Consider the following 22,415-nt stretch of genomic DNA (forward strand, 5'->3'; position numbering starts at 1 on the left):
TGGCCTCCTAAATGTGTGACTGCTGTCACTTTTTGCAGATAATTGGAGAGGAGGGGCCCAGTAGAGATGACCCTAAAGTTGGCAACACTTTCAGGCTTTGGTAATCAGGCGCGTCACCGACCTGTACGGTTTCTCCTTTCTGTCCTTGCTCGCCTGCAAATTCTGACCCCCGTCCCCACTGCAGAGAAATCTGCGAAGGGACGGCTGCCGGCGTCGCGTCGCCTCTGCGCCCAGGAGGCGTGGAGCAGAGAGCGCGGGAGCAGAGCGCCCTGCGGCCACGCTCCCCGCGCGGAGGCGAGAGGGAGGGGCCTGAGGGGGCCCGAGAGCACCAGAGGCGGCGCGCGGGGCTCGCGGCGGCTCAGTCTCCTCCCCAGCCCAGCCCCGGACGGCGAGAGCGGCGGCGAGTGCGAGCCGCAGCCTGGGCCTCGGAGCGAGGAGGCGGAGGGCCGGAGAGAGCGGAGGACTGGAGCGGCGGGCCGCGCTCGGGCCCCCGCCGTGTGTGCGTCCTCCTGGCGGATCCCGGTAAGTGCGGGCGGTCGAGCCCCGGCCAGCCGCCAGGCTTGGTGGCCGCAGTGGGTCGTTGTCCCCGGATCCCGGTTGCGCGCATCCCGCTGCAGGCTCACAGGTAGCTCCGCGGTGGACGTCGTGCCCCAGGCCCCGAAAGGAGTTAGCCAACTCTCTCCGCTCCAGGGCGGGGTTTCCGAGCCCCGACTTCTCCCACCCAAACCGCCCCTGCTTCCGGTTCGGGGTAGGGGGCGCGGGGCAGGGCCTGCAGTCGGGGAAGGCTCAAAGAGGGGCGCTCCCCTTCCCCACCTACTCACCAACGATTCGGGAAGATGCCGGCCAAGCCCCTCCTCAAACTGCATCCCAGCCTCTGGCTCGCTAGTGGGGCGTCTGTCCTTTAGTTTTATTTTCCTACGAACCCACCAGGGAAAGTTTGGGACCACACACGGCAAAGTTGGGGCGCAGCTGGGGGTGCACTTCGCCGGCGGAGCGGTGGGTTTTGCAGGTCGAGCCCGGCTCAGGCTGGAGCCGATAGCGCACTCTGGGAGTTGAGTCTGTCCCTGATGTTTGCCCCGGCCCAGTATTGTGACAATCCCCTGAGCGCAGTTAGTCGCTTAATCGTTCACGCTAAGCATAGACATCTGTCAGGCCAGCCGGGAATCTCTGTGCTGGGTTAGGTTTATCTCAGGAGTAACAGCATTTCAGCCTGGTTTGATTTGGGCTCCCTCTGCAAACCTGAGTTCCAGCTAATCTCAATGTGTCACTGGCGTGTGTTTAATAAGCTTATTTTACACCTGAGATGATCTCAGCCAATGCCTCTAAAATGAAATCGTTGATACAAGAAAAAACCAAAACCCCAAAACAAAACTGTTTTTTAAAGAAAGTTAAAAAGGGGAACCTTCAGAATATCAGCTGTCATGTGTGGTTATTTTACCCTTCTCTGTGGAGACAGAATGAAAACTGCTTGGGTATCTAACCTACTAGAGAGTCAGTGTTGGGGCTATTTTTGGCAGATTTTGTGGACAGAGGTATCACTGCAACTTGCACATTGTTTATGCAATACACATTTGATGTCTTGAAATAGCCTACTTGTTAGAAGTTGCTTGATTTACTAAGTTGTCTATTTTAAATAAGACTAAAGGTTGTTTTTTAAAATAAGCTTTAGCTGAATACAGTGTCTAGATATTTAGGGAAGACAGTTTGTTCATGTCATCAGAACATTCTTTTGTAAACTTAAATTTTTAAAGGGCTACTTTTCTGCATTTGCTATAGGAGGGGCTTTCCATGAAAAATAGGATCCTGAGATCTTTATGTGTGCAGGAAAAGAGTGCTGTCTCCTCCAACACTCAGACCTTTCCAAGTGATAGATTAATCAGAAAAGTGTGCCTGCAACTGGAATTATATAACGACCAAAAGAAAAGACAGTGGTTTTGGTTGTCAAATACATAGATAATTCTAAAGGAAGTGATACCTTTTTTAGCCCTGGGAGGTTATTTGTTACATGAGTTAAGGTGGGATAAACATAGATTTACATCTACATCTATAAAATTTTTGTATTTAACAGACACAAATACATAGTCTACGTCTAACATTGGATTTACCAAAATGTTTGCCTTTGTACATACACTATCATAAGTGCCTAGTATGTGTCACGTCCTACTCTTAATGCTTCATGTATTTTAACTCATCCTCAAAGCAGCACTTGGTGGTAGGTGCTGTAATTGTCCTAATTTTTGAAATGGGGAAACTGAGGCACAGAAGAATTAAGGAACTTAACCCACGGTCACATGGCTATAGGATAGGATTTTTTCATATCTGCCAAGTTGTTTTGTAAAAAAGACATGATTTTACGATTCACATATCCTTGTTTTTATTTTTATTTAAGCATAAATGTTGAAAATATTTCATGTGAAGCCTAAGAATCCCTGATTGTGGAAGCACCCCACAAGCACTGTTAACTGTAAAGTGAGGAAAAGTATGAAAGAACCATCTGGTTGAGTGTACAATTCGAAGACCACCACATCCACCAGAAGACCCAGGATGGATCTGCACCAAAGCACCACCACCATCTCTTTCCTTGAGAAATGGTGTTCAGATAAGTCACTGTCTGGCTACAGGAGACGTTATAATGTCAGAAAAAAACTGAAGTTGATTCGAATCTTAGGCCTTTTCATGGGCCTGGTAGCCATTAGCACTGTTCCGTTTTCAATCAGTGCCTTTTTTGAGACAGAGACACAGAGCACAGGAGAGGCCAGTGGTGCAAGTGGCCCCAGGGTAGCACACGATTACCGTCAAAGAACTCTCTTAGATTTAAATGACAAGATTCGAGATTATACTCCACAGCCACCTGTTTCTCAGGAAGGCAAATCTGAGAATAGTACAGATCATGCCCAAGGAGACTACCCAAGAGACATCTTTTCCCTCAAGCAGCGAAGAAAAGGCGCCATCATTCTTCATGTCATTGGAATGATCTACATGTTCATAGCCTTAGCCATTGTCTGCGATGAGTTCTTTGTTCCCTCTTTGACTGTCATCACTGAAAAACTGGGCATCTCTGATGATGTGGCTGGAGCCACCTTTATGGCTGCCGGGGGCTCAGCCCCAGAACTTTTCACGTCTCTCATAGGGGTATTTATTGCTCACAGCAATGTTGGCATTGGCACAATCGTGGGCTCAGCGGTGTTCAATATCCTCTTTGTCATTGGCATGTGTGCTCTGTTTTCCAGAGAAATCTTAAACCTGACATGGTGGCCACTCTTTCGGGATGTGTCCTTCTACATCATTGACTTGATTATGCTGATCATATTTTTCCTGGATAACTTTATCATGTGGTGGGAAAGCTTGCTTCTCTTAACAGCTTACTTTGGCTATGTGGTTTTCATGAAATTCAACGTCCAAGTAGAAAGATGGGTGAAGCAAATGATAAACCGCAACAAAGTCATCAAGGTGACAGCACCAGAGGCCCAAGCAAAGGTTGGTGGTGGTTGTTGTTTATTTAATGTCTTCTTGACCATAGCTCTGAACTGTTACGTTTTTGAGACCTGCCACTTTTTAAATGGGATGGTGTTTGGGGCTATAATGGATAGCAGGGTGCTTTATGCATTTCTTTGACAGCCCGACCAACATGACAGTGGGAAAAAATAATTTGGGGGGTATTCTGGGGAATGTCTACTAAGTTCTCAAGCTACTTGCCTCAGAGTAAAACATTTGTAAATATAGGTTACATAAGCTTCTCAGAGCAGGCTCAGCAGTTATTTGTCTCTTATTTTCTTATTTTTGTGAGCCATTTTATTTTCATGGGAAAGTGTGTGTGTGTGCCTTGCAAGTTGCAGGGCTTTTTCTATTTAAATGAGCATGTGACAGTTATCAAGAACCATCTCTTTAAAGGTGCTTAGGGAAGAAAGTTTGTTTGTGTCAGCAGAGCTGGACCTTTAAGTCAGCAGCCTAGGGCCTAGCAGGGCTGGTCGTTAGAATGGGTCATGGCCATTCTTCTTGATCCACACAATAGTGCTTTAGACCACTTGACCAGGCACCAATTGGGTTATGTGAAAGAGTCAGTGGCAAGCCATGCTGCCTGCCTCTGTAGCTCGAGGGCCCATTTTGCACGCCGTGATAAACATGACCCAAAATATTTTTTACGGTAGGATTTGAGGGAGTTTTAATGACATTTTAGTGGCCATCCTACCACTTAGGTAGCCAGCAAGTTGGTAAAGAGCTTAGAATAAATTGATCTGCAAAAATATAGATTAATTATTAAAAATAATCCATGGGCTACATCAATAAAATTTTCTGTTAAGTAGAGTAATGCAGTTCTGATCTATATCCTAACATTGGAATGTCGTCTCGGAATGTGATTTTAAACAGTAAAACAAAATACATATGCAGACCTTTCTTACTTGCATCTGGGGAAATTCTCATGTATGCAAAAAACAGATGTTGAGTGGAGAGTGAGATGTTTTGTCCAGAATGAAGAAAAAAATGATATTAATTTAGTATAATTCCTTTATGTTCAAGTTTGATGACCATCCATCATTTTTGTAGCAGCCGTGAAATAGAAGCAAAGCACAGACAAAAAAACCACTAGTAATATTTCTATTTATTCCATGCAAAAAAGAAATGTTTTATACTGTATTTTTTTTAATGTATCACTCAGTGTATGGTTGTTTGTTAGAAACTGTATTTAAAAAAAAATCATGGCAAGCATTCAGGTGTGATACTGAGTCTGTATCCTTGAGGGCATAAGACAGGGTCATCACTGGAGCTCCGTCCCTGATCTAATTTTTTAGCCCAAAGGATGATCCCTCGAGCCATCTCCTCAAGGCTGACTACAAGTTTGAGTGGTTTGCATTAGTCATCTATGTGTGTATTCCAATTAGAATGCTGAACAGTTGCCAAGGGAAAGGCCTGGTTTTTAGAGGCAAGGGAATGATTTGGTGTCTTATAAATACCCTGGCCCATCAAAGATGAAAAGTCTTTTTGAGAACTCAGTACTTTTTCGTTTTGTTATGCTGCAGTGGAACTTCATTAACTTAGGCACAGACTCGGCTAAAGGTTATGTTGGCAACGTGTATGAAAAAGGAATTTGTGGAGCAGTCCAATGGTGTATTGGAGATTGCAGGGGGATTTTATCTTCTAATAGGGAGGAAGGAGGTGGTTTTGTGCATTTAGTAATAACTTTTAAAATATGGTTTACAGATGGCTTTTAATAAATATAAGTCACTCATTAAATCAGCTCTTGCAGGATTTTTACCTACTATATTAGGTGACTGTCATGTCATTTTAATGTTAATTTAAAAGTCAATAACTTAGACTGGCATTCCTTAAAGTTGTTACTCATATCCATAATTTTTGCTATGCTTAATATTGTGCATTTAAAAAATTTTGGAATTCTGGATTTACCTAATTAAAAAAGAAAGCAAATTATATTTATGACTATATCTCCTATTTCTGATTTACCTCTAAAATATGTTCATTGTATTATTTTCCTTTGAGCACCAAATAGCTTTAGTTTATTCCACTTAATCATTATTATTTATTTTGTCATTCAGTAACTAGATTGAAGTATAAATTATCATGGGACCAGAATTTTTTAACATAGCAAAGTCTTGTTCGGTATGCTGGAACACAGATATTTTTAGGTGGAACAGTACATAATGATGTGTGATTTCCTTTAGGAAATCTTACCTTGCCAATTTCACTTTTGAATAATTGTTGGAAAAAAAGTTTTTCAGCAGTTGGTCTTTATCAGATGTCTGACTTCAGAATCTTATGGAGATTTTGCTCTCTAAGCACTGAACATAAGGTGTCTCAAGGAGCGATGAGTCTTTGAGCTTGGCTGTCTTGTTCTCTGATCTGCAAAGTCCATTTCTGGCTGTATACTCCACCTTTCCTACCAAAGTCAGTGCTTCTAACATCATCAGAACACTCAGAAAAAGACCCAAAGGCAGCCCTCAGTGGAATCTTCATAGAGAGGCATGTGCTGTACAATAGTTTAGGAAGCAAAATACTAAGCATATTTTTAGGCAAAGCTACCTCATTGTCTTAATTGCACAATTATGGAAGAGGGGAGTATGGGAAAGTGGAGGAAACATATTTTAGATATTTTTATACAAGTCATCAAAGGTTCTTACTAAAAACTCATCAATTCTGCTGGACTGTAGATAGTGAAATATCTTTGAAACTGCTTGCTTCATGGACCAGTTGAAAATCTTAATTTGGTTTCATTATTGATGATGGGGCAACTGTGGAGCATGAAAAAATAGAAAATACAAACATTTTTCTCATATTTAAAGTAATAGTTTCCCATTTTATTTAACTGTTCCACCTGGTGTTTGGTTTTTTAATTTTATATTTTTATTTCATCTTTTAGTGATAATATTATTGTTTAAAAAAATGTCATGTAGTGTCATGACATGGTAAGGAGATCCTGGGCTTTGATTCAGGGAAAAAAGGTGGTAGCCCAGGTGTATAATAAGACTTGTGACCTCAGAGAAGTCACATAAACTCACTGAGCCTCATTTTCCTAATTAGGAAAATGAAAATAATAATATCTACTTCATAAAGTTGGGAAAATTATTAAATGAAGAAATGAATGTTAAGTAGCTAACATAGGCCTTGGCAAATGTGGGTTGTTCAGTAAGTGTTAGTTCCTTTCTTTTCATCTTTTGTTCTTAAATGAAAAGTGAATCAGGATAAATTATTTCAAATTTGAGAATTTCAAAACATTCCTTGAAGATTGTAGTGAATCACTGAGTTAAGCAGGCTGTTGTCTCCCTTAGGGGCATGTGATATTTGTCATATTATAATATTTATAAGCCTAATTTCCTATACAGTGAACATATGCAGGGAAGATATTATTATAAACTCCAAGGAAACCTTCAAATGCCTTTGTTTTCCTGAAAGTTTATTTTGTAGACTGTGGTTTAGAAATATCTATGCTAAGCAGAGATTTTTGTTTTAAGGGTATTTTTATTTATAAATGATTGGGACTATCTTCCAAAAACCTCTCCATAGCTGGTTAGGAATTAATTTGAATCCTGCAGGATGTGAAGCAGTGGAGTTTCAGGGCATCTGGCATGTTTTGCTGTGTGCCTGGCCTGCCTGCTGAGGTCCCCTTATCTGATATGGTGCTAGGCTGTCATTGGCCTAGAAAGCAGCTGTCCATGGTATTTAACTTCTTCTTAGACTTGGCACTGTAATCTGACAGCAAGTCAACCCAGTTCAAATGAAGGGAATGGTCAAAATAAAGATGCTTAAAGCTGGATAGTTGAAGGCAGGCTACTTAGTTATTTACGTGTGCCTTGCTTTATTCATTCTGTGTGTTCCTGAAAAGTTGCTTGCCAACAGAGTGTTTGCAATGCAAATTGTTATTAATGATCATGGGAAAATCTAAACTGAAACAATATTATAAATATACCTCATAAAGTGAAGTATTTCTGGTAAGATGCTAAGCCATAAATAATTATATAAATACAAATGTATAGCCCCAAGCCTTCTTAAGGCAAAGAATATGTTATAAATTCAACCTTTATTTCCCCTCCATACCTAGTATGTAAATTAGTAAAATTAATGTACAGATTTCAAGGAAGGTAAGGTGAGATTGTCCTTATAGTGAGTATTACCTGATAGACTTGGAAACTCTCTGTCCTCAAAAGAAAGAAAATATAGGCACTAAAATTCTTAACTGACTAGATGCCTGTGATTGTAGCATTCTTTTGAGTTCCTGGATCCAATTCAAACGTGTAGGGGTCGGGTAGGGGGTGCTTCACTCACAAGACCAAGAAATTTTCAGACACCAGCAGGGTGTCCAAGAATTTAACTCAATTCTGACACTGTCCACCCAGAGAGAACATCAGTTTTCCACAAGTTAAGGGTTCAGTCTTACAAGACTGACCCCACTCCCCATGCAGGTCACAAGTCCAGATTGTTACCTGTAGTTCTGACCGACTGGCTGTAAGTCAGTGGTTCCAGTGACCCCTCCTCGGGTTCAATGAATTTGCCAGAGGATCTCTCAAAACTAAGAGAAACATTTCACTCACTAGATCGCTGGTTAATTATAAAAGGATATAACTCAGGAGCAGCAGGCTGGAAGAGATGCCTAGGGTGAGGCACGGGGAAAGGCATGGAGCTTCCCTCTCTAGGCACCACTTGTCCATCACCTCCAGGTGTTCACCAACTCTGAACTCTGCCATTTTGGGGGGTGTTATGGAGGCTTCATTACGAGGGCATGGTTGATTAAATCATTGGCCACTGGCAATTGATTTGACCTCCAGCCCCTCTCTCCTCAGTCCCACCCTTTAATCACACAGTTGGCTCCATTGGCAACCAGCCCCCATCCTTAGGTGCTTTCCTAAAGTTGCCTCATTAACATAACAAACGACACCTTTATCACTCTCCACACTTAGGAAATTCCAGGGATTTTGAGAGCCACGAGCCCTGAACTGTGAACCAAGACCAAATATATATGAGAAATATATTTTGGTCATCTGAATGACCAAATATATATATTTCTAATAAATCACAGTATCACAAGTCTATCTGTTGATCTAGGGATACAGCATGGTGCTATTTTCCTTGTTTTGTTTCCCTCTACTTATGTTAAAAGCAAACCCTTCAGTTACTGCATATGATTCAAAGAGTGAAGGAGGCAGTTTGAGAGACTCAGAAAGCCCAGTGGATTTTAATACACAGAGGGCAGATTGCCCATGGCTGTTCCCCTTTGCTACTCTAGTTCCTCCAGCAAGAGATGACCTAAACTTTGTGAATCCTGGCAATGTTGAGAGCGAGGAGTTATCACCACTTCCCTTCCTCTCTCCTTTTCGCCTCCCTTCTCCCCTTTTTTTCTCCTAGAACCAGATAATTTATATTTTAACTTTAACAAGGAATGAGATTGTTAAGTTGCTCCAAGATGAGTCAAGAACACCTGTTTGGATTTGACTGGTTTAGTTTCTTCATTCTTCCATTTTCAACCTCCTTTTGTTTTAGCTAAGTCTCTAGTAAACAGAATATAGCAGCATTTTGTTTAATTCAGTTTGACAATCATTATCTTTTAGCTGGAAAGTTTAGTTTATTTACATTGATTGTGATTGCTATTACATTTGGATTCTTTTCTATCATGCTATTTTAAACTTTCTATTTTTTATAACTTTTTTTTTGCTTTTTTTTGGATTGATTTTTTTCTAAATTTGCTTTTCCCATTAGTAGTTTGGAATTTATACATCCTATTTCCAGTCTTTCAGACCCTAAAAATGTTAATGCATATATTTAACTCAACAGAGTGTGAGAGAGTGGCAGGGACATATACACACTACCAAATGTAAATTAGATAGCTAGTGGGAAGCTGCCTCATAGCACAGGGAGTTCACCTCTGTGCTTTGTGACCACCTAGAGGGGTGGGATAGGGAGGGTGGGAGGGAGGGTGACGCAAGAGGGAAGAGATATGGGAACATATGTATATGTATAACTGATTCACTTTGTTGTAAAGGAGAAACTAACACACTATTGTAAAACAGTTATACTCAAATAAAGATTTAAAAAAAAAAAAAAACAGAGTGTAAAGCTAATATCTTGACACTCCTGCTAAACATCTTAAGGGCCTTAGAACGTTTTAACTCAGTCTCCTGTCCCCCAATGTAAATGATTTGAAGTCTACAATTTAAGTTCTACCTTGATGTTTTATAACAGCTTTATTGAGGTATAATCTTCACTTTTTAAATCCTACAAATTAGACATTATGCCATCAATTGTTTTTAGATGTATCCACATTTTTACAAGTTTTTCTCCTCAGTTCTTTTCTCATATCAGACCTTTTTTCTGACTTTTTCTTGTACTGACTTACATTCTTCATAAGTTCCTTTAGCAAGAATCTGTTAATAGTATCTGCTCCTGATTTTTATTTGCTTACAGATCTATTTTACTTTTGTTCTTGAAGGATAGCTTTGGTGGGTAGAAAGTTATTTTCTCATTCCACTTTGAAATAATAATTCTACTGTCGCTGACTTCCACTTTTCCATTGAAAAGACTGCTGCTGGTGTGAATGTTGCTCCTTTGTAAGAAGTTTTTCTCTTCTCTTTGACTACTTTATAAGGTTTTCTCTTGGTTTTTGGTGTTCAGCATTTTCTTGATGCCATGACAAGTGTGATTTTCTCACTTAATTATCCCCTATTTGTGATTCATTAGACTTCCTGAATTTGAGGATTAGTGCCTTCCACCAATTTGGCCTCTACCTCATTCTTCCCATAATCTTCTAGAATTCTGATTGGATATATGTTATACCATCTCAACCTGTTCTTCATGTCTTTTAACTACTCATATTTTTCTGTGTTCTTCTTGCTGATCATTTCTTTATATCTGCTTTCTACTTTCTAATTTTCTCTTCCATTTTGTCAAACCTGCTCTGGTGCTCATCTGTTTAGTTTCTAATTGTAATTATTATATTTTTCATTTCTAGGTTTTGTGGCTCCTTTTCACCACTGTCAGGTTGATTTTCACTGTTTCTTCTTCTTCTATTATTTAATGCCTTCTTCTATACATGTTAAGTATATTTATATTTATAATTCATAATTGGTATTTCTAGTGTTAGTATCCTTGCAGGTCTAGTTGTGTTGTTTTATGTTTCATGTGGGGTTGCTTTCTTATGTATTTAGTGATTTCTTTTAAAACTTTGAACTCATATTTCTTGGAACTTGACCTGTAGAGAGTCACTGAGGCCTCGGTTCTAAGTGTATCCCAGCAGAGGACTTGTTTGCTCTTCTGTCAAGTTCCCGGGAGCCCAACCAACCTGGAACCATTCTAACCTAAATGTCTGACTTTTTTCTACCCATGTAGTGTGAATTCAGACTCCAAAGCCAGGAGTGAGGCTGTGCTTAGAAATTCTTAAGGGAGACTCTTTTTTCTTGCTCTTTTTTTCAGTACCACTCAAAACTAAGGCCAAAATAGGCACATTCTACTGTTTTCCTTCTGTAGGCAGATTTTTTTTTTTTTCCTTATTCACCCTTGTCCACCCTTCAGGGTTTCTAGCTTATTGGGAGTGGAGGCCCATGAAGTACCTCCTCCCTATCAGGCCTCATGTTTATAGCTTCCACAATCCTAGTTTCTGACCACTGGGGAAATGACAAATACCTCAGAGGCAAAGCAACACAGACCCCTCTGGATTTGTGCTTAGTTGGTGTTCTAGGTTCTAAGAAATCCCTGCTTCCTCACTAATATAGTTGGGTAATTTTAAAATATATCAAAGAATAGTATCCAATAATTTCAGGTGTATATAGTGAAAATGGTTTCTCTGAATGTTTAATCATCATTTTGCCAAAAATTATGTTTTAGACTTTGGATTTGTCAAATGATAATGCATATAACAAGGGATGATAATATGTATTTTAATTGTATACTTTCAGAATGTTTAATATAGCCTGACGTTGTAATAAAGCTCCTTATCAACAGATCCTACCAATGGCAAATTTTGAGTCAAATCAAATGTAAAAGGCAATTCTAACAGAAAGTTTAAATTGTAGATTTGCCTTTTAAATAATATTTTTACCATATACTTAAAGTAATATATTCATTGTACAAGATTATAAAAACACATCAAAATACAAAAAAAATTTAAATAGCCTATAATCTCTCCATTGCACCATCCAGAAATAACTATGAACATTTTTGCATTTATTCTTCCAGACTTTCACTCACACACACACACACACACACACACACACACACACGCACATATGTACCTATATATCTAAATAAGTTTGAATGATATTGGATATGCACAACTTTAAACTTATATTGAATATATACCATTTTAACTTTTTAACTTGGTTTATTATGAGCATTTCCTCAGATCATTAACTGTTTTTCAAAACTGTTATTCACTGTTTAGCATTATCATAAAATAGAAAGTTATTTTCATATTATATTTCACTACTATAAAAAATGCTACAGCCAGCAGCCTTACACATGAATTTTTGATTTTGGAGAAGCAGAAATTCTGGAACAAAGTTTATGAGCTTTTTAAAGTTTCTGCTAGGTTGCTACATCCTTGGTAGTGTTGACTATTATCATTTTTAATGTTTTCCAATTTCATAGGTGAAACAACATTACATTGTTTTAATTTGCATTTCTTTGATTAATTGGGAGGTTGAAAATATGTTTTTTGAGAATTCAAATTTTCATTTATAGATTGCCAATTTCCTATGTGTCTTCTGCGTCATTTTTAAAGTTTGCTGTGATGACTCAAAAATCTCTTACAAACATATGCTGAGAAACCCTAACTTTAGCTCTCATACTTCCCCACATTTCCACACCTAAATCAAGGCAGGAAGTTGTTGCAATTTTTGTTTTAAAGGATGAATTATTCTAAAGAAGGAGGCCTTGTGACCCAGGAGTTAAGAAATGATGTTCCCAAGGGATGGGGTGTACCCCCAGCCACATGACTTTGGTGGATCCTGTACGTCCTAGGACCCTATCTCCAAATCTGGAAAATGGGAGACTTGACCCACATGACCTAAAAGATTACTTTCGCTTGTCATTTCTGTCCTCAGAGGCTCTCATCTTTACTATGTGGAATACTCTAACCTTGCCAAACTAAAGTCTAACACATTTACGTAAAACAGAAGACCAGATTCTCACCATACCCACAGCACCAAACTCTTTTCCTAACCCAGCTTACCTGTAGTATTTTCGTATAAATGATTTAATTGACTTGGCTAAACAGTAATTTTTGTTTAAGCATGCTTTGGGAGGCAGTTCTTCCATACAGACAGAACAACTTGCACAGGAGAAATCATTTAAAGTTTACTGCAGGACTCTACACCTCCTCAGCTTTGTGGCTTCTGGCAGTAGAAACCCTCAGTGGCAGCTACATGTGTGTCCCTGGGTCACTGGTCTCTGCTGGTCTCTCCAAAGTTGAGAGAAGAGAGAGATCTGAAAACTGGACGCGTGCTTACTACCCAGTCTTTACCACATCAACGTTCTGAAACAGGTACCATCTCCACTGGCAGATCAGGAACCTGAGGGCCAGAAAACATAAATGATTGCCTAAGGTCCAAATTTAGTGGTAAACCGCATTTGAACTTGGGTCTGTCTGACTCCTAAATGTATGCTAGTTTTCTTGTTGCTTCCTACTGGACAGTTGGGGATAAAGACAAAGCACACCTCCAAATTAGATGCACATTTCATATTAGGCTGTGTTAAGTCAGTGACTTTTAAATATTTTTTACCATGACCCCCACTAAAAAATATATTTTACATCTCAATTCAGTATATACACATACCCATGCACATACACATACATATGTATACCATATATATATATATATATATATATATATATATATATATATATAGTATTTTCTACTCTGTTAAAAATGCTAGTTTCAACCCTAAAATAATTTCATGACCCACCAATGGATTGTGACCTAAGTTTTAAAAAATAGTATTTTTAGTAATTCCTTTTTCTTCCTTCTTCCTCTTAGTGGGGCTGCCCTTCAAGGCTATGCTAATGTACTGCACAAGGGCATCTGTCTGACCAAGGGGCAAATAGGGACAGAAATCCAGACATCACTTTACTGGACAAGCTGTGTGCTTTGGTATGGGACTGTGGCTGCCCAGGGGAAAGGGTGCCTTTTCTTAATTCCACAAAGGTGCCCTTTAAGCTGGTGGTGGCTTTGCTTCTTACCTCCTCTGGGTCTGACAGAGGCTGATTGCAGGGTAAGGAAGGTGCAGATCAAAGCATGATGTGCTCCCTGAGCCTTGACTCATCCTTGGTTCCCAATGAGCTCGTCATCGGGTGAGAAAGAAATATGGATGAAACAGGGAGATATGGAGTCAGAAAGAAGCAGAACTTTGCCAAGAAGGCCGACGCTGCATTTCAATTAGGTTGGTTACCTTTTTATGAAGGATTGGATTTGTAAACCAAATGATACAAATCCAAGGATTGGATTTGTAAACCAAATTCAGGTTCTTGTCCTGGTAAAAGCTGATGGGTTTGGAAAGGGTCTGGGCACCAGACTATATTAATGCCATATTTACAGCTTTAGAAGATGCACTCAGAATCCTGCACTGGCAGGAACCAAGCCTGGAGAGATGGAGTCCCTTTCATCCTACACACTGGCAGTCTAACCCTAGTCCAGGTACTTTGCCCCAAGTGTCTCCTCTGAAAATGAAAGGGCTAGCTTATCTCCAGGGTCCCCACCAGTTCTGATATTTCTGTGCCTCTCTGTTAATGGGAAAGAAACAAATATATGTCCGTAATTATGGACTGACCAACAGAAGAGGTGGTCAGGTAATGAAGCCCTGAACTTACCACCTTCAGAGTACTTTTCCAGTTAAGAAGACCAATTAAAGGAAATTAGTTCCTTTGAAGGGGTAATGCAGGCTTCTTTACATGTCCATAGGACATTTTTAGAAAGGGTCAAAGTTGCTGGTGCTCTGTACCTTCTGTTTTTCTGCTTGATGGACATTGAGCTGGGCAAGCAGGTTGCAAGTAGAAATACACGTTTCCCCTTCAGCAGCCCCATTCCTCCCACTTAAACTGTCATCTGTTTCCCTAACCACTTGTAGGCTAAGTCAGTTTTATTTTTCCCTGTCACCTGATAGCAATGAAAAAGATGTTGAGCCACTTCTATTATTTTAGGCATGCAGTAGGCACTGAGTATTGGTGCATGTGTTCTAGGAACCTGTGACTTTGTTTCCTGAGAGGGAGGATGACGTTTAAGGGTTAACACAATAGAATTATTATTTAAGACTGAGATAGAGTGTGACCCTCCTTGCTGTGTGATCTTGGGCAAGTTACTGAACCTCTCTGGGCTTATGTTTGTTTATCCATAAATTAAGAAAAATAATAACCTTTCCCTCAGAGAAAGGCTGTGAATTTTGATGCAATCACACAGGAAAAATGATTAGCAGAATACGGTCCCACTCACCCACGTATATTCTACTCCTGGTCTCTTTTCCTCTGAGTCCCTCCCATGTGCTGTTAGCCTGCCCTTCTGTCATTTCAGGACCTTGCCTCACTCCCTAGGCCCTCTTCTCTCTGCCTCCCAAACAGCCAGATGAAGGAGCAATTCCCCAGCTGATCCGTAACTAATAGTCAAATCCTCAGTGTTCGGACTTGAACCTGCTTTCCCTCTGTTCTTGCAGAGGATTAGGAGAGAAGTAGTTTCCCTGTTTGGAAACTGAACCTTGCTCAACCACAAAGTTCTCTCGAGGTCCCCTGTCACTGCCCTGTAAATGTATTTACTCTTTTCTTCTATACATCATCAATGTTTAATCTTAGCTTGTCACATCTCCATCCAGTCGTGGCTGGGCCTTATGTTGGTTTGCCAGCATCTGTGTTTTCTGCCTTGGATCAAATCATTCCCTTTGACTCAGGAGCTAACCAATCCCACCTGCAGTATTTGGTGTCTTGCTTGGTCTCTAGGATAGAAGGGAAAAGGGCACTGAATACCCTTCGGGAATTGATAATGGTGGTGATGAGTGCTCATGATAAAAAGTCTGGGCCTGAATCATTCATAAAACATAGTTGCTTATGTATTAAAGTCAAGGAACAAACAACAAATATCTGACTTGAGAAACAGAATTCATTAGCCATTCTCCCGTCTCCTCAGGTTGGAAGTGTGGCTCTCAGGGCAGGTAAGGGCCGTCAGTTCTAGAGGCCAGATCACTCCAGCTGTGGCCTCGAAGTAGCTCTCCTTACCGTGTAGCATTATGTAGTGTTTCTCTCTATTGACTTTTTTTTTTAAGGTTTTCTTTTTCTTTTATTTTCTTTTATTTATTTTTGGCTGTGTTGGGTCTTCGTTGCTGTGCGTGGGCTTTCTCTAGTTGCGGTGAGCGGGGGCTACTCTTCGTTGCGGAGCGCAGGCTTCTCATTGCGGTGGCCTCTCTTGTTGCAGAGCACGGGCTCTAGGCGCGCGGGCTTAGTAGTTGTGGTGCACGGGCTTAGTTACTCTATGGTATGTGGGATCTTCCCGGACCAGGGCTCGAACCCATGTCCCCTGCATTGGCAGGCGGATTCTTAACCACTGTGCTATCAGGGAAGTCCTCTATTGACTTTCTTATAACAGTTTTTTTGACATATAATTCACTTATCATAGAATTCATCCTCCATGTGGAATTCACTGGTTTTTCGTATATTCAGAGTTGTAAAATCATCACCACTATTTTTAGAACATGTTCATCACCACCAAAAAGAAAACTGTATCGATTAATAATCACTCCTCATCCTTCTTTCTGTCCGCATCCCTGGTAGTCACCAATCTTCTTTCTGTTGCTATAGATTTGCCTATTGTGGACATTTCAGATCAATGGGAATCATACAGTATATGGCCTTTTGTGTCTGGCTTCTTTCAGTGAGCATAATGTTTTCAAAGTTCATCCATGTTGTTGCCTTTTTATGGCCAAATATTCCATTGTACGGATATACTATATTTTGTTTATCCATTCATCAGTTGATGGACATTTGGGTTACTTCCACTTTTGGGCCACTATAAGTAATGATGCTATGAACATTTGCTTTCAAGTTTTTGTGTGGATATATGTTTTCAATTCTCTTTGGTATACACTTAGGAGTAGAATTGCTGGGTCATATGCTCACCATATGTTTAACATTTTAAGGAACTGCCAAGCTGTTTTCCAAAGTGTGTGTACTATTTTGCATTCCTACCAGCAAGGTATGAAGGTTCCAATTTCTCTACATCTTTGCCAGCATTTGCTGTTATATGTCTTTTTGATTATAGCCACCCTCGTGGATGTGGCGTAGTATCTCATTGTGATTTTGATTTGCATTTTCTTGAAGGATGATGATGTTGAACATCTTTTCATGAGCTTGTTGGCTACTTGTATATCTTCTTTGAAGATATGTCTGTTCAAATCCTTTGCCCACTTAAAAACTGGGTCATTTGCCTTACTATTGAATTTAAGAGTTCTTTATATATTCTGGGGTCAAGAATATATATATGATTTGCAGATATCTTCTATTCTGTGGAATAAGGAATATGCTCCATAGATGGGGCAGCTCCTCAACTGGGACTGGGTCTCCAAGTGCTTCTACTTATACCTAGAGTGACTTGGAACCTTTGGATCAACCCTAAAGCTGCCTGTTTCCTTGAGTTGGTCTTGGAAAGCCTGATCCCCTTGAAGCTAAGGACTGGAAGAAGATTTAGGGGTTGTTTGAGGTTCAGGACTTATTGATTATAGAGAACCTAGGAACATGAATCTCCTTGAACATTGGACCCAGGATGTATGTTGTCTGGTTGCTACATCACCCTTTTTAACCTACTCCTGATTCTTCTCTGCATTATCTAAGAGAGTTTCTTGTCATCAAATCCCTTTCCCTACGTATTATCCAGAAGCGTTGTCAGGAAAGCAGTTGGATCACAGTCCTTCTTTCCCAGATGTGAACTTTGCCCATCTTGCTGTTTGAACCTTGGCACTTAGCTTTATACATCTTAGCTGTGGGCCAATCCTGCCCATCTACCCACTCTGTCCCAAAACATATAACCTCTCCCACTCCAGGTCCTAGGAACATTTGCATCCATTTTGAACAAAGATTTGAAGGTATATGGAGCTACATACAGTAAATAATAACAATACTAGTAATTATCTACCCTGTCATTGCCTGGCATGAACAGTAATTGCACAAACCTAATTAATGAGCTCACTCCCAGGGTAAAGAGAACTTAGCCATGTGATCCTGCTGTGTACAAAAATGCACACTTGGTTCAAAGCTCCAGTGGTTTCCAAGGGGTTCAGGAAACATCCTCTCTCTTGCTGCTAGCTTGCTACAGCTGCACAGGGACTAGTGGCAGGGTGGATGGAGTTTGGGGGCCCTGAACAAGAGGCTGATTTATTTAAATAGGTTCAGATGTGCCAGGCTGCTCCTTTGGTGCTTACTTTGAAGGGCCATTACAAATCTGCTGTTTCCTGCTGCCTTTTATTTGAAGTCCAATTAAGTGGATAGCCACAAACAGCTCTGACCTTGAAAGTCTAAGTGAAGGTGAGAAATGAGAACAGGCTTCGGAAACATATGTTATGGCTTCTTAATGCTCTGCAAGTCACAGACACTTAAGAAAAATAAATAGAACCGGATAAGATAGTGTTACGCTTTAGGAGGAAGAATTTAAATGCCCTGGAAAGTATCACCACATGCTTCACTGGTGCATAATCATCAACCACGCTAAAAATTAATCCAACTCTCTCATTTCACCGCGTGGCTCTGGAAGACCAGCCCCAAATGAGTGGTATAGCCAGTGATGTTCAGCATATAATCACCTTGGATCGCAGCCTCCTTCAAGCACCTCTCCTGAGCACTGCTTCCTGTCTCTCAGCAGCCCCAGTACGTGCTTTTGGTTATTTGTTTTTAGTAAAACTGCTTAGGCTTATACGACTATTTCCATTCAACTTCTTGCAAATGTGGATCACAGGACGAACCTGTAGTTGAATAGCTTGTATTGGATATGATCAGCGTGGGGCTTCTTATTAAAATTCTTAAAGTCCTAGAGTTGGGTTATAGAGGTTTAAAGAGGTTTTTAAAAGCCACCTGAAAAAAATAATATTAAGTATTTTGTGATGTGCTGTGAACTCCCCTTCTCTCTTTTTTAACCTTAACCTAACCAGTCCAGAAATTTAAAAAATGTTTGTCCGAGACTCTTTCTGACTCACTCTTTAACTCTTTGTTAAATTTTAGTTTCTATACACCAATTTAAATATTTTTATGTTCCTACTCCCTTATTAAATGCTGACATTTTATGAGTTATATGTGTTTATCTGTCCCCAACTTTCTACATCAAGAAATGGGAGGGCTTCCCTGGTGGCGCAGTGGTTCAGAATCTGCCTGCCAATGCAGGGGACATGGGTTCGTGCCTGGGTCCGGGAAGATCCCACATGCCGCGGAGCGGCTGGGCCCATGAGCCATGGCCGCTGAGCCTGCGCGTCCGGAGCCTGTGCTCCGCAACGGGAGAGGCCACAACAGTGAGAGGCCTGCATACCACACACACAAAAAAAGAAATGGGAGCAGATGGCTTTTTTCCCTTGTCTCATAGGACAGTGTGGTAGCTAATGAGGGGATATCCACGCTCACATCCAGATGAAACCACAGACATGAAGAGACAGTGACAAGTGCTGAGTGAGAATATTAGAGATTAGGATTAGAGTGGTTTCAAGCACATTTTTAGTGTGGGGTTCAAGTAAATTGTCTTTATATAAAGGATTGCTCGACTGTGACTATCCTGAAAAAATGTTCATGTAGTCAGCTTGAGAGATTAATAAAGCACTTTCTGGCAAACTGTATTTGCATATAGTTGCAATCCCATAAACTTCCATTTATCTGGAAGTCCAATATCCAGATGTCCAGAACAGAACCAGGATCCAAAGTCCAGACGACTTTTGAGCAGCCAAATAGATGCTAGAAGATCAGTGTTCAAAGTTCAGGCACTTAATCATACAATTTCTTAGACTCTTTATTAGAGTCTATTTACTTTGATCATATACAAAATTCAAATAAATTAGGTTGCCTGGTTTTCCAGCCCATAAAGAGTTTAGAAGCAACAAATGTGATCTGTTTGGAGCAGGGGTTGGGCAGAGTTCTGAGTTGGGGTAGACTCCTGTGTGCACAGTGATGGCCAGGTCTGCTACTGGCCTATTCCGTGTCTCTAAGCAGTTTACAAAAGGCTCCCTGCTCTGAGCAGACCAGTTAGAAAAGGCACACCCCCCCCTCAGGTGTGGACAGCTCTATAGGTACAGGATGTGATGAGCTGAAGACACGTTGGTGCAAAGAGAAAGGTGCCATCTCCTCTGGGTAGGCAGATACAGTGCCCACCAGAACTCCTGGCATGGTGGGTTGCACAGGGTCCACTTACCCCACAGCCGTGTGGCCATGGGCAGTACACATATACAAGGCGTATGCTGCCCTGTAGATCCCATCAGTATGACAGCCAGTGGCAACAAGAATCAAAAGAACTCTAAAACCATACGACAGTATATCTGTCTGGGGTAACTGCAGGTTCAAAACAGAGTGCTTCACCTTCTCATGGCGCCCATGGACGTGAAAGTGATATGACAATTAACGTTGGTAATACCCACAGAAACACTGAGAGTCTAAATCACGTTCAGTGTGCCTTGTGCTAGAGGCAGTGGCACTTTCGGGACAGGCTGTAGGTGGGAGAGGAGTGACCTACATATTTGCATAGCTGGTGGCATGACCCAGGCTGGTGATGATGGTGGCCTGGCCAGCGTGGTCACGACAGAGGCAGGGAGAAGTGGTCAGATTCTGGACCTCTCTTGAGGGTAGAGCTAACAGCATTTGCTGATGGATTAGATGCAGAGTGTGATAAAAAGAGAGAGATCAAAGGTGATACCAAAATGTTTGGCCTAAGTAACTGGACAAGTGGAACTTCCATTCACTGAGATGGGAAGACTTCACGGGAGCAGGTTTCAAGTGGAAGATAGGAGTTAAATTTTGGATTTAAGTTTGTGATCTAAATGGTTAAGGTAAACATCTAAATGGGGATGTTGAGTAGGCAGTTGGAGATGAGTCCGGAATTCAGATTGGAAATACAAGTTCAGAAATCATAAGACTAGATAGTATGTGAAACCATGAACTGAATAAAGTCACCTGGGAGTGAGTGTAGATAAAGAGAAGAGGTTGAAGGCTGAGTCCTGAGGTTTATAGCGTTGAGATGGGAGAAAAATCAGGAAGAGCCAGCAAAGGAGCCTGAGAAGTGGTAGCTACTGAGGAAATAAAACCTGGAGAATGAGGAAGCCAGGTGAAGAAAGCATTTCAAAGAAGAGAGAGTGATTGCATCAATTGGTGACCAAGTAGGGAGAAGACAGAGAATTGAACATCAGATTTAGCCACGAGGAGGTCATTGGTCATTTGACAAGACCAGTTTTGGTGGAGTGAGTAGGGTAAAAATCAGGGTAAAGTGGGTTCAAGGAATGGGAAAGTGGGAATTAGAGATACCTGTAAAGAGAAACAAACAAATGGGTGCAAGCCAAGAGAAAATGTAGGGTCAAGAGTTTTTTAAGTGGAAGAAAGAATAGCACATTTGCATGGGAATGGGAATGACACAGCAAAAGGGGGAGAGTTGATGATGCAAAGAGGGGAGAATTGCTGTGGTAATGTCCCTGAGTAAGTGGGGAAGGGGTGGGAGATTCTGGGTACAGATGGAAGGGTTGGCTTGGATGGGCACCACCTAGTAAGGGGTGAAGACAGGTGACGGCACGGCTGCAGGTAATGGGTGAATGTGTTGGAGGGATTTGTGAAAGTTCTCTTTTTGTTTCTGTTTTCTCAGTAATATCGAAAGCAACAGAGTTCCAAAATTCGATTGAAAAATGCTCTGATGAGTAATAAAAATCATCTGTTGATCACACCGACATTCAACAAAATGAATTTGTGTGGCTCAGACTGAAATACAAAAATCTGTCCTGCTTGGGAAGCCAAGAAGCAGAGTAAATATTATGGGTTAATATTAAATATTAACCCATCATATTTTATTTATTTACTTATATATTATTTATATATTATATTATATTATATATATTATATATTAAATATAATATATTTATTTATTTATTTATTTTTTTGTGGTACGCGGGCCTCTCACTGTTGTGGCCTCTCCCGTTGCGGAGCACAGGCTCCGGACGCGCAGGCTCAGCGGCCATGGCTCACGGGCCCAGCTGCTCGGCGGCACGTGGGATCCTTCCGAACCGGGGCACGAACCCGCGTCCCCCGCATCGGCAGGCGGATTCTCAACCACTGCGCCACCAGGGAAGCCCCCCATCATATTTTAAAAGACTATGTTATTTTTTTTACAACAGGATATAGCAGGGCATTTATCTGCAGTTCAGTAACGTAAAGGGTGACTTTCTCACTCCCTCAGGAGCCCGAGCTATACCAATACATGGTTTATGGTAGAAACATAGAAGTCAACGAAATATAAGCTTCGTCAGGACAGGAATTTTTGTTCACATGTGAATCCGTACTACCTAGAAGAGTACCTTCTATGTAATTGTACATGTTTATTGAGCACCAAATATAGGTGCTCAGTAAACAATTACTGAATGAATGATTGATGCCAAACCAAGGACAACCAAAGTATTTTTCACTTAAAAGGATAGTTACCAATTACTTTAAGTGATCAGTTTCCACATTTTCAGTTTTTCATCTTTCAAGTGAGAGTGTCCATATGGCTGCATTGCTGCCTTTTTCTCCAAACTCTTTATTCTTGGGAACTGACTGCAGAATATTGCTTATAGCTCTGTTTTTATGGATAATTTCAGAGTCTTTTACTCCATAAATTCACTTTGCTGTTGAAAAGCCAGCAGAATCTCTATGCAGAATGAAAAATCTGCTTTCTGATCTTATCTGGTCCAATTTTATTATTAAACAGTTATGGAGATCATAGAGTTTAATGGGT

At 40.8% G+C, this 22,415-nt stretch overlaps 1 protein-coding gene across 4 annotated transcripts in view; it reads left to right on the plus strand.

Annotated features, from left to right (window-relative positions):
* The first annotated feature begins 211 nt into the window (after nucleotides 1-211).
* Nucleotides 212-22,415, plus strand: part of SLC24A2 (solute carrier family 24 member 2) — a 252,875-nt gene continuing 230,671 nt past the window's right edge. Inside the window, exons 1-2 of one of the 4 annotated variants that reach the window (XM_067041427.1) lie at nucleotides 212-522; nucleotides 2,390-3,477. In XM_067041427.1, coding sequence (XP_066897528.1) covers nucleotides 2,545-3,477 — 933 coding nt within the window. In that variant the 5' untranslated portion in view covers nucleotides 212-522; nucleotides 2,390-2,544. The remainder of the gene's footprint in view (nucleotides 523-2,389; nucleotides 3,478-22,415) is intronic. The other 3 variants (XM_067041429.1, XM_059071138.2, XM_067041428.1) reach the window with 3 other exon arrangements.

This window comes from Kogia breviceps, chromosome 8, assembly GCF_026419965.1.
Source record: "Kogia breviceps isolate mKogBre1 chromosome 8, mKogBre1 haplotype 1, whole genome shotgun sequence".
Taxonomy (NCBI): domain Eukaryota; kingdom Metazoa; phylum Chordata; class Mammalia; order Artiodactyla; family Physeteridae; genus Kogia; species Kogia breviceps.